Source organism: Mauremys reevesii, linkage group 12, assembly GCF_016161935.1.
Source record: "Mauremys reevesii isolate NIE-2019 linkage group 12, ASM1616193v1, whole genome shotgun sequence".
In the NCBI taxonomy this organism is placed as follows: domain Eukaryota; kingdom Metazoa; phylum Chordata; order Testudines; family Geoemydidae; genus Mauremys; species Mauremys reevesii.
The window spans coordinates 12,835,124-12,847,714 of NC_052634.1; the positions used below are offsets into that span (position 1 = coordinate 12,835,124).

The 12,591-nt window shown below is 47.6% G+C and overlaps 1 protein-coding gene across 4 annotated transcripts in view; it reads right to left on the minus strand.

The window, feature by feature from the left end:
* Positions 1-12,591, minus strand: part of ST14 (ST14 transmembrane serine protease matriptase) — a 58,068-nt gene that overhangs the window by 45,338 nt on the left and 139 nt on the right. The window contains exon 1 of one of the 4 annotated variants that reach the window (XM_039496784.1): positions 1,364-1,993. The exons of 1 other annotated variant lie outside the window; for it this stretch is intronic. In XM_039496784.1, the coding sequence (XP_039352718.1) occupies positions 1,364-1,474 (111 nt within the window). In that variant the 5' untranslated portion in view covers positions 1,475-1,993. Of the gene's footprint in view, positions 1-218; positions 243-1,363; positions 1,994-12,591 lie in introns of those variants that run through there. 2 more of the 4 variants (XM_039496783.1, XM_039496788.1) reach the window with 2 other exon arrangements.

Here is a 12,591-nt window from a genome sequence, read left to right on the forward strand (position 1 = left end):
ACCGTTGCCAGCTCACAATAGCTCAACTTGGAACCCACAGGTCATAGATCAACAACTAAAGAGACTAGAAACAATCAGGGAAGTTACTTGCACTTGGTTTAAATATAAAAATACAATGTTCTAAATGCCAGGTTTTAAATAAGCAGAGACTGCAAGAGGTGCACACACTTCTGGGTCAGCACCAATGGCCCAAATCCACCTCTCTGATGTGACCTTACCCTTCAGGAGATAAGGTGTTGAACATCCTGGTGAGGCCTTAGCAGGAAATTCCACTGAAATAACAGCCAAGGCCTTGGAGCTAAGAGACAAGGCCAGGTTAGCCTCTTTCACAAGGCAAGAGAAATACTCCACACAACTAATCAGCAACAAAACAGCCCCCTTAATTGACACAAGGTCTGGGCTACACAGGTAACTTGCTCTGAATCAAATACAGAGATGATTTTGAACTATTTGAGTTAGATCCAGTGCAAAACAGTGTAGACTCCTGATGCACTTAAATTGCATTTAGAGCTATAGAAAATATCTGTCCAATATTTGTTTTAACCTGAAACAGTATAAGCCTGGTTCAAACTTGAGTTAAGAGTACTGAAATTATGTTTTGCACCCATTTAACTCAATTGGTTTTTAGAGTAATAGATTTTAAGGTGAGAGTGAACTATTGTTAGGTCATCTAGTGTGGCCTGTATAACACAGACCCTGGCATTTCACTCAGTTACCCCTGTATTGAACTCAATTTCTTGCATTCAGACCGATTCAGAGTTGGTGCAGTCCGGCTTGTCACACAGACAAAGCCTGCATTAAGCTAAAAATCAAAACGACCTGGGTTTGTCTATTTAAGACAGTCCGTACAAGGCTGAACCGTGGTTTAACCAAAGCAGGCTCAAAACAGATTTCAGTTAAACCGGTTCCAGTTTGCAGAAAGAGTCTGAACAAGAGCCCTCCTGTAAGTTAACTCCAGCTAAGGTAAGACGGGATGATAGGCCTCTCCAACAGTCCTGTTGCTGTGAAAACTAACAGACGGCATTTCTCATATGAAAAGCCCCGCAAGGACGAATCAGACCAGGCCAAACCCTGCCATCAAAGACACCCTGAGCTAGAGCAGCAACCGGTTCCAACCTCCCTCCCCCCTATGTGTTATTCGCTGAACAGGAGTGGCTGCTTATCCATCCCACAAGCCAGGAAAGCGTCACTCCACAAGCCTCCGTCCCAGCACTAGGGAATACTTTTACCTCGGTTTTATTTTAGAAAACACCCAGAAATCTGCATCTTGCGAGCAGGCGGCCTCGGAACTGGCCTCCCCTCCACTCACTCAGCCAACAGGAGAGGGGAATGGTTAGAAAACAGCCCCCCCAATGCAGCTCACCTCTTTTCTATTGTTGTACTTCAGCCCTGAATCCGAGGTTTTCGGTTTCCTTCCTGGGGGAAGTTGATAATCATTCATTTTTCTTTCTTCGGAAAGCCGATAGTTCTTCATGGTTTCCTCCCCCACCCCTTTTTGGGGGGAGGTTTGGGAAATCGGGGGGGGGGGTGGAGTTTGCTCCCCAAACAATTCAACGTTTCCAATCCCAGCGCCCAGAGCTGTTGTTCCTGCTGCGGTGTACAAAGTCCTTCCTGGTAGATCAGAAACCTGAGTTCATGGCTGATCAGTTTCAGCTGAAACTCACCGACCGGGTGAAGCCAGTTGTGGGAACGACAAGATCTCTGAGTACAGCACTTCCTTGCCCCCTAGGTTACCCTCCCACTTGGGTCCTGCACTTCGGTTCGCTTCCCCTTTTCTCCTCCCTGTGTTGTTTGTCTGGAGTTTTCCTCCCCTTCTCCTTGGGCGCAGGTAGTTTCAAGGTGTGGCTGTGTCTCTGTGTGTGATCACACGAGATTACCTCGCCTGGGCCCCTCCTCTCGCTCTTCCTCCTCCTGGCAGGTGAAAGGCTCTGCCCCCTGCAAAAGGCTCCTTCAGCAGCTCCAGTCACTTGCAAAGAAAACCAAAAGAAACCTGGTGGTTCCAATCCTCCATCCCTGTGAGGCACCCTGATACAGGTGGGTGGTGGCACCTTATGGGGTGCCCACACACACTGCTGAGGAGAGGACATTTCATATATTTTAACCATTAGAAAAGCTCTTAATTTGATTTACAGTAAAATGATGACCCCCCAACCCCCCTGCACCATAGAAATTAACATGTATACATAAAAGAACCAGCCAGCTGATCAATCAAAGCAGCAGAAAAGCCCCTTTTATTCCCACCAGAATTACCTTCCCCCAAACCCTATCAAATTTTGGGGATACCCCCAGGCAGTAGCTGGGAGTGGGCATGTGGGGTGATACCCCCAGGCAGTAGCTGGGAGTGGGCATGTGGGGTGATACCCCCAGGCACGGGCTGGGACTGGGCATGTGGGGTGATACCCCCAGGCACTAGCTGGGAGTGGGCATGTGGGGTGATACCCCCAGGCACGGGCTGGGAGTGGGCATGTGGGGTGATACCCCCAGGCACTGGCTGGGCATGGGCATGTGGGGTGATACCCCCCCAGGCACGGGCTGGGAGTGGGCATGTGGGGTGATAGCACCAGGCACTGGCTGGGCGTGGGCATGTGGGGTGATACCCCCAGGCACTGGCTGGGAGTGGGCATGTGGGGTGATACCCCCAGGCACTGGCTGGGAGTGGGCATGTGGGGTGATACCCCCAGGCACGGGCTGGGCGTGGGCATGTGGGGTGATACCCCCAGGCACGGGCTGGGACTGGGCACGCGGGGCGATACCCCCAGGCACGGGCTGGGACTGGGCACGCGGGGCGATACCCCCAGGCACGGGCTGGGCGTGGGCACGCGGGGCGATACCCCCAGGCACGGGCTGGGCGTGGGCATGCGGGGCGATACCCCCAGGCACTGGCTGGGAGTGGGCATGTGGGGTGATACCCCCAGGCACTGGCTGGGTGTGGGCATTTGGGGGTATACGCAGCAATTAGAGTGACAGTGGATTCCTCTTAACTGACACACACACACAGAAGCCAAAAGGTAACAATGGAGCCCTACTTCTCAGGGGAAGAGGTTGTGTTGGGGAAAATGCGCTAATTTCATGCAGGCTCAGGGCAATCCAACCTTTCTGAATAGGCTGCTAAGGTGAAATTGACAATGTGAGCCACTGGAATAGAGCTGGAAAGCAACCGGGAGTGAACAAAGGACTGCCCAGCGGGTAGCCTATGCCAGCAAACACCAGGTCCCACCTTCTCACTGCTGTGAATAGGGTTGCAGATTGCACCAAGGATTATAATGCCTGGGTGTCCCTATGTGTTTGGTCGCCGTGGCCCGCTCTACACACCATTTTTGTACCAGTATAACTATTTTTTGTTAGGAGCGAATTATTTTTTTTACCACACTCGTTATCCTGGTACACTCCCTAGCGTGGCCAGTTATACTGGTATAAAGGAGCCTTAGCCCAGTATAGTCTAGTCCCCTTCATGTATGGGAACGCCTATTCCAGCATAAAGCAGCTTTATGCTGATATAATTGCATCCACACTAGGGAGGTTGTACCGTTCTAGCAATACCCGACTAGTTAAAGCAGCACCACTTTTGTGGGCAGCTAAGCTCTGATGAATCAAGGGAAGGCATTTACTTGGTAACAGTTTCAAAGTGCAGAGAAATGCCTTTAGCATAGCATGTGGTGTCCATACAGTCAGATGTTAAGGTTAACAACAGATGTGGCTGCAGTGGGATTGACTGGGTCTATCACTAGACGCTGAGATGAATCCACAACAGAACTTCAGATCCAAACACTCCAGCCTTTGGGGAAACTCTGATCTGGAGGCAAATTTAAAAATTGTGGCTGGGGCCTATTTATATTGAAACTCTATCCACCCACTTTTGCCTCCACTGCTCTTTATTTATGGGTAGAAGGGGCCAAATCCCTGAACTCCCTAATTTTTCATCGTCAAGACTCAGGGGTGGATTAAGAATAAACGAAACATGGATTCATCTAAACTTTTCAGCTCCTCTCCCCCAACTCTTTGATCTTCCTCGCCTGCCATTCACAGGGTCTCCTCCAACCCAGCTCTTTCCTTCTTAGGCCACATCTACTGTACAAAAGCTTTTGTCAGCATAGCTGTGCTGGTCAGAGATGTGAGGAGGTCCGCTCTGTGATGGATATATTGCTGTCCTGGCAGAAGCCACTAGCGCAGATGCGGTTATACTGGCAAAACCGTAATGTTGACAGGTATCGATTGTTTTGCTCAGGGAGGCTGGAATAAGTGATGCTACAGTACTGGCAGAAGCACAGTTTTGTCAGTATAAGATGCACCCACTCTGCTGGTGTTTGCTGGCCTGGTATACGGGGATAGCTATACCAGCAAAGCACTCTGACCTAGTTTCAATTCCAGATTTGGGCATGTTCCATACGAATTTCTAATATGCTTGCAACACCCATTAGAGCCTGGCCCTGGGTTCCTCACTGCTGCCCTGGGTCCCTCACACACCCCTTGGTCTCTCCCGCAAGGATCCAGCCTTAATCCGTCCTTACAGGGAGCGGTGTATGTAGCTGGGGAAGTGTGATCTTCCATGCACTGTTCTTTTATATTCCTAAAAACTCTGCCAGTGCACAGCAGAAGCTGCCATTTTGTTCTCCCATTTGTGGCTGTGACAGAGGAGACACACTCATATCCTGGGCAGGGGCGGCTCCAGGCCCCAGCATGCCAAGCGCGTGCTTGGGGCGGCATGCCGCGGGGGGCGCTCTGGCGGCAGGCAGGGTGCCTTCAGTGGCATGCCTGCGGAGGGTCCTCTGGTCACATCTGCGGGAGGTCCACCGGAGCCGCGGGACCAGCGAGTGGCAGAGCACCCCCCGCGGCATGACGCCATGCTTGGGGCGGCGAAATGTCTAGAGCCGCCCCTGATCCTGTGCTCTCTCGCTGCTGTTTTCCTTAGTCTAAAATATATCATTCTGCTTGCAAATCTGTAGTTCCCCTCACCCCTGCTGTGGGCTGTTCCTATGATTTGCTCTTTGTGTACATGCAAACCACAATGTACACAGACACCGCCTTCTCCTTCATGTAAAAACCTTAACTCCCTCCCTACCCCCCTGCTCCTGCTCTCCCACAAGCTCCTACCATCCCAATCCCTTAACCAGGAAGTATCCCCAGATAAAGATGACAGGTTTCGGAGTGGCAGCAGGGTTAGTCTGTATCAGCAAAAACAATGAGTCGTCCTTGTGGCACCTAACAAATTTAAGCTAGTCTCTAAGGTGTCACAAGGACTCCGAGTTGTTTTTCCAGATAAAGATGTAACCCTTCGAAACCCAGCCGTGTTAGTCAGCCTGCTGAAACTGATAGCTGGCTGGTCTCCGGAGCAGGTGGGGCCTACAGGTGCCCGATGCAGTATCGTAGAGGACTGACTGGACGAGAGCCAGCTGTGTTGTGCAATACATGGCTGTGTTTCTACCAGACTCCCTGCCCTGGGATCCACGCCCTCGGGGGCTGCCTGCTAGAGTGCAGTTTCTGTGTTACTCTGGTGTGCAGGCAGAAGTGCCTTTCTTAGCCATTCACCACCCTCCCTGAACTGATCCTCTTCCCTCTCCTGTCCCTCCTCAGCACCCATTTCGTCAGCGAGCTAAGGCACTTTGCTGGGAGCGGAAGGAGCTCAGCGCTGGGGCCGAAGGCAGGATGTGTACGCTGCCCTCCCGATTTACTGTTTCTGAACACCCACAGCTCCCGCTGATGTCACTTAGAGTTGTGAGTGTTCAGCACTTTGGTAAATCAGGTTCCTACTGCTTACAGGCTAATGCTTTCACCTGCTGTGCTGAGCAGCTTTTCGCATGGAAGGCAGCAAGCTGAAATGGGATGATGCAAAGGAGCTAAAGAGACAGAGGAGTCAGAGGCCCCTGGCTAATTGTGGCGTTTCACTTCTAAGGCTTGGGGGGAGAGAGCTGGCCTTAGCTGTATGTCATTGCAATAATGATACTATTGATTTATTCTTTGTATTGTAGTAGCACTCAGGAGCCCTAGGCACGGCCCACGACCCCCTGGTGCTAGGCGCTGTACGAACACAGAACAAAAAGATGGTCTCTGCCCCAATGAGCTGACAATCTGCTATGCACGTTTTCAATGGTATGCGGTTATATACATCATGAGTATATTCCTCCAAAGCTTTCTTTTTTCACAAAGGTTATATTTTTATTGGGTGTTGATACATCATGAACGTAAGTCAGTTAAACACCATTGGATAAAGATCAAGTGAAAGGACAAAATAAATGACCACGGGTAGGGGGCGGAAGGGGATTCTCCCCGCCAGTAATTTTGGATGTTTCTTTCCTTTGAACCATCAGGGATGGCCATGGCTGGAGATGGGATACTGGAGCGGGAGAGCCAGTGCTCGGAGGTGGCAAACAATATTCTCTCTCTCAGCTGCTTGGCTGGCTGGTTCCTGCTCACAAGCTCAGGCTCTAACTCATCTCCCTATGTAGGGTCACATGAAATTTTCCCCGATATGATTGGCAGTGACTTTGGGGTTTTTTCGCCTTCCTGTGCACCACAAGGGTGTGGGTCACTTGCCGTATCATCTGGGTACAGCTCATATAATCAGTTCCTTGCCAGGGCCTCGGGCACTCGGGCACTCGAGCACCTCCGTCCTTCCTATTCTCTGCCTTTGGCCTGCGATACACAGAGATCAGACTTCTGACCTCAAACTCCATGACTCTAATAAATGTAGTAGCAACTCTTTGTAATTCTAGGCTCCTTTCCCCCAAAGATCTCAAAGCACTAATCTAAATCATAATGAATTAAATCTTCTAGTGCCCTTCTGAGAGAAGCAAGTAGGATTAGCCCCATTTTAAAGGATGCAGAAATTGAAGCAGAGAGGTAAGTAACTCAGGAATTACGACTCATAGCTCCCGCTGCTTAACTACTCAGACACATTCATTCCTTTAGGAAGAGTGTGACCGAATTCTTCATACACCATTTAAACATTATGGGCCAAATTCATCCTGGGTGGAACTCAGCCATTAACTTTACACCAGGGTTGAAACTGATCTCAGGGAGGGTCCATATATTTAACAACGAATGTATTTTGGCATGACACAGCAATGCCGTAACTGTTACAGGAGTTACTCATTACAGGTTAAAGAAGCACACGAAGGTAGGGCTTGATACACTATCTGCCCTATACAACTTAGGCATATGCAGCATACGTGGCTGCGTAGGACACCGGAAAATGTGGGGCACCACCGGGACCATAGGCACTGACTTCTCATCTCGACCCCCCGCCTCCGCTGTAGCTGTATTCACAGAGCCGAACGCGCCGGGATAGGGGCACCAGTATTCACAGAGCCGAATGCGCCGGTAGAGGGGCACCAGTATTCACAGAGCCGAATGCGCCAGCGTAGGGGCACCAGTTTAATAATACTGCATAGGGCCCCATAAATCCTAAGGATGGCCCTGATATCCATTCAAGATGAGCTAAAGCACTAAGACAGTACACCAATGGGCTAGACACTCCCTTGCTGTAGGATGAATGTGTGCACACGGTGACCTATCGATGTCGGCTAACTGCCAAGTTCCTGGTACTTCTCACTCCATGGCAGACCAGAACAGCAATAGTTTCAATTCTCTGCAACTTGCAGTCTTTATACCATGATCGAAGGACTTCAGTGACTCAGCCAGAGGTTAGGGGTCTAGTACAGGAGTGGGTGGGTTCTGTGGCCTGCACTATGCAGGAGGTCAGACTAGATAAATGAGGATGGACCCTTGTGATCGAGTCTATGAGCATTCATGCTCCCCTGCTAGGGAAGGGCTGAGTTCAAACTGTTTCACAGATAAAGTGCTTCCGTCATTGGAAGCCAATAAACTTGAAATGCTCTGCTCTCAGGGGGAAGTCCTAAATCCAACCTCCAGCAGCAATCGCTAGCACCCATTCCTCCCACACACACTTCCGCGAGGCAGCCCTACAGACCTTACAGAAACCAATCCATCTATGTCCACATTCTTTTCCCAGAACGGACCTACATCTCATCCAGCTACTTGCATGGTGATAAAAGTAGGATCAGGCGAGAAATGAAATGTACGTGGTGTCTGGTTACCTCATGTTCCAAAGAGTAAATAAAAAGCTGATTCACTGGGAGGAGACACAGTGAAAGCAAATGAGCGGAAAATGCCGTTCAGAACCATTATAGTCTCTCAGCTAAATACCAAATGCCCAGGAGACTGTGAAACAGAAGCATGGTCTGGTGGGGTAAGAGCAGGAAACCGGTAATCTGGGGATCTATGGTTGAGTAGTTCAGGGCTAAAGTTGACATAGTCCTTGCACTGACTGTGGGGCAAGAGCTGACGTGTCATTACTCTTAGAAAGCTGTTCAATAATTGCAGTGTACCAAATTGTTCTCATTAACCTCTGAGGATAGGACAAGAAGCAATGGGCTTAAATTGCAGCAAGGGACGTTTAGGTTGGACATTAGGAAAAGCTTCCTGTCAGCGTAGTTAAGCGCTGGAATAAACAACCTAGGGAGGTTGTAGAATCTGCATCATTGGAGGTTTTTAAGAGCAGGTTAGACAAACACTTGTCAGGGATGGTCTAGATAATACTTAGTCTTGCCTTGAATGCAGGGGGCTGGACTAGATGGCCTCTCGAGGTTCCTGCCAGTCCTATGATTCTATGAATGGCAGCTCATCTCCTGATACCATCTACAACCCCTGTAAGAGCCTTGAAATTGGATTCCTTCTCTCAGAAAGACCTGTTGGGGTACCATTAAAAGCAACTAAATATCAAGGTCCTAAAACTGAGCCACCCCTCAAAATACATTCACAGGAAAATTTCTAATGGGGAGGGAGAGAGTTGTGATAATTCACAAACAAAACTGGACTTTGAAGGAAAAACCCATGCTTAAAGAAGATCTGAAATGCTAACATTAAAGCATCATGTCTTCCATAATCCCCCTACCCCCTTCTTACAGACTAAAGGGTAGCAGTGATGACATATACTGATTTATAAGACTGAAATATACAATGAAGAATTGTTAAAGGTACATTAAGAACTTTGATAGCCAATTTTTAATAAGTTGTAATTATGGATAATGAATGAGTACAGACCATGATCTTGTTGGCATAAGTATGGTTTTGCCAATTTTTCTTTTACATAGAATTGATCAGCAATTACATAGAATTGATCAGCAAGTTTTGCTTTCAGACAGGGAGGATATATCAAGTGGAGTCCTGCAGGCATCTGTCCTGGGACTGATACTATTCAATAATTTAATTAATGACTTGGATGAAGACGTAAAGGGTACACGTGTAAAATTTGCATCTAACACCAAGCTGGGAGGGGGGTTGCAAGCACTTTGGACAACTGGATTAGAATTCAAAGGGACCTCGATAAATTGAAAAATTGCTCTGAAATCAATAAGATAAAAGTTAATAAAGACAAGAGCAAAGTACTACATTCAGGAAGGAAAAAAATCACATGCACAACTACAAAAAGGGGGAAAAACTGGTTAGGCAGCAGTGCTGCAGGAAAGAATCTGGAGATTATAGTAGATTGCAAATTAAATATGAGTCAACAGTGAGATGCTGCGGCAAAAGAGGTACGTATAATTCTAGGGCGTATTTACAGGAGTGCCGTATGTAAGACACGAGACATGATTGTTCTGCTCTATTCAGCCCTGCTGAGGCCTCAGCTGCAGTACTGTTTCCCATTTTGGGAACTGCACTTTAAGAAAGACATGGACAAATTGGAAAGAATCCATAGGAGAGCAATAAAAATGAGACATTTAGAAAGTGTGGCCTGTGAAGAAAGATTGACAGAATTGGGCATGGTTAGTCTACAGAAGAGAAGGCACACGAGAACAGTCTTCACAAAAGGTATGTTAAAGAGGACGGTGATTGATTGTTCTCCGTGTCCACCAATAGTAGGACAAGAAGTAAGGGGCTTAGTTTGCAGCACGGGAGATTTAGGTTAGATATTAGGAAAACTTTTTAACTGCAAGACTTGTTAAGCCCGGGAACAGGCTATCTAGGGAGGTGGTGGAATCCCCATCGCCAGAGGATTTTAAGAACAGGTTAGACAAACACCTGTCAGGGATGGGCTAGGTTTACCTGCTGAATCCTGCCTCAGTATGGTTGGCTGGAGGCAGGGGCGGCTCTAGACATTTCGCCGCCCCAAGCACGGCGCCATGCCACGGGGGGCACTCTGCCGGTCGCCGGTCCCGCGGCTCCGGTGGACCTCCCGCAGGTGTGCCTGCGGAGGGTCTGCTGGTCCCGTGGCTCCGAGCCGTGGGACCGGCGACCAGCAGAGCGCCCCCCGCGGCATGCCGCCCCAAGCACGCGCATGAAGAAGTCCCTTCCTGCCCTGCCTTTCTAAGATCATGGCTTTAAAGGCAAAACCTCTGCAGTAGCCTGTGAATTAGGAAAGGTAGCACTTACCAACTGCATTTTAACAGCAACCGAGTCAAAGGACTTGGCAGTATGGTTCCAATGGGTTATGTGTTCTGAAACCAGACTAAAGGATCAGGGATGCCCAACAGTGACAGACATAGTTAAGGTCCTATCTTGATGATAAACTAGAACCAGATACGTAGATGCCTTGACTTGGTTGCAAGTGAAGTGCACACAGGACCTTGGCATGGTTCATTTTTCGCTGGTTTGTTACTAGCCAATGCACTTAACTGATGCTCAGTTGCCTTGCAATTGTCTGTAACAAATCTCACTCACACAGAAGCGCTCTGAGGTGGATTTTTGAAGGCAGGATCTCAGGCTTTTGCGAGTGTCATGAATCAGTTCAGTTTGCTGGTCCATGACAGATGATTTGCGTTGGAAGTATTTTGATAGGAGAAGTTAAATTGGGATGCAGACTACAAGAAGTACAAATACATATACATGTAGTCCATTTCTCAAGCCTGTTGAGATATCCCTGAGGCAATCATCCATCTAGTGGATCAATGTGGTACTGCAGCAGGCAAATATCCTCTTCATAAAGTTGAAACCAGTTGAAATTTTCCTTTGAGACAGAGTGACAGCGACAGTCATTGTATTCCTGATGGACATTTGATACAAAAAGTGTGTGGACACTCCGGGAAAAGGATCTGGATAGACCAGTTACTTCAGAAGAATGGGGCTTGATCTGGAAAAACCTCTGTGTGTAGCACAAGAAAAGGAAATTTCTTTACGCTACTGTTTCCAGTGGTGCCGCACACCAGTCAGGTTAAGAAATAATACACGTAGATTGGATGTATAAATAAATGATTGAGTAACTGGTGAAAGAAGAGATTTTTCACATTGATGCTGGACACGTCTAGTCAGCAGAGAGTATTGGGATGCAATTCTTAGCCAAATATCACAAACGGTTGGATATTTGTTACCAAAGGATCCTTAGGTAATCATCTGGGGGCTTCCGGGAAGAAATGGTCACACAATAGGAAATGAAGAATTAATCTCTTGCCTGCTAGTAGTTGAAAGGATACTGATAGCTTCTCATTGGAACAAGAAAAATACTCCAACTCTACAGGAATGGTACAAAAAATATGAGAGAATCATAGAATATCAGGGTTGGAAGGGACCTCAGGAGGTCATCTAGTCCAACCCCCTGCCAAAGCAGGACCAATCCAAGAGGTGGTTGTTATGGAAAAATTAGCGTACCAATTATGAATAGGGGACAGGTAGATACTTATATATTTGGTTTCCATTTATTCAATATTTAAAGTATATTTGCCTGCAAACAAACCAGCACACCTGTCCAAATTTTTGAACAACAACATTTAATAGAGATGCCTAGTTTGTAAAATATATGGAATCAGGGGTTTCACTCAATTTAATAAAATCACTAGCAACAGCATGTCCTGGGTACTGTAAAGATGGTAACTCTGTGATATAGTAACACCCGGTTAAATAGAGAGATGTGGTAGCCCTATTACTGTATAATATTTCTCTAAACAAAAGCTCACTGTGGTAATGATTATTGGTCTGCCTCTATTTACAGAGCCACAATTTGTAAACCTCTTACATCTTTCTAAGTAACTAAAGAGTTAAAAAAAAAAAAAGTGCGGAGAGGAACATGCCACAAATGGTATTAATGGAGGAGCAGACTCGAAAGTCCAGCAGTGGATGGGGATCTGGGTTGATGGGTTTCCGTAACATTTAAAGAAAATCCATAGCTGAGTGAAAAGGATGGGTTAAGATTGTCATGATCCACAGCAGCAGCATCAGAACAAGCAGCTTACTCAGGTCAGGGAGGGTATGGCACCTTTACGTTTTTCTTTTCATCGTTCTCCCCGTCCTGCAAAGCCTGGTTGCAAATGATATTTTGGAAAGCAAGACCTTGGCGAGAGCTGGCAAAACGCAGCGAATGGAACAGCCCAGTCTGAGCAGCGCCAGAGAGCTGGTTTGAAGGGCTTATTGCTGGATTGCAGTGGGTGACCGTGTTTATGAATTTCCAGTGCACTACGGTGGTCCCATTTTTGCTAACTCATGTCTAGGTTTAAATGGGCAACCCAGGAGCCAGTAACTTTGAGAAACTGCAAACCAGGATCTAATGACTTCGGCCTTGTCTAGCATAGGGGGAAAAATGGTATTTTGTTATCAAAAAACCTCACGCTGGCTAGTATACTTTAATCAAGTGGGGTTTAAAAT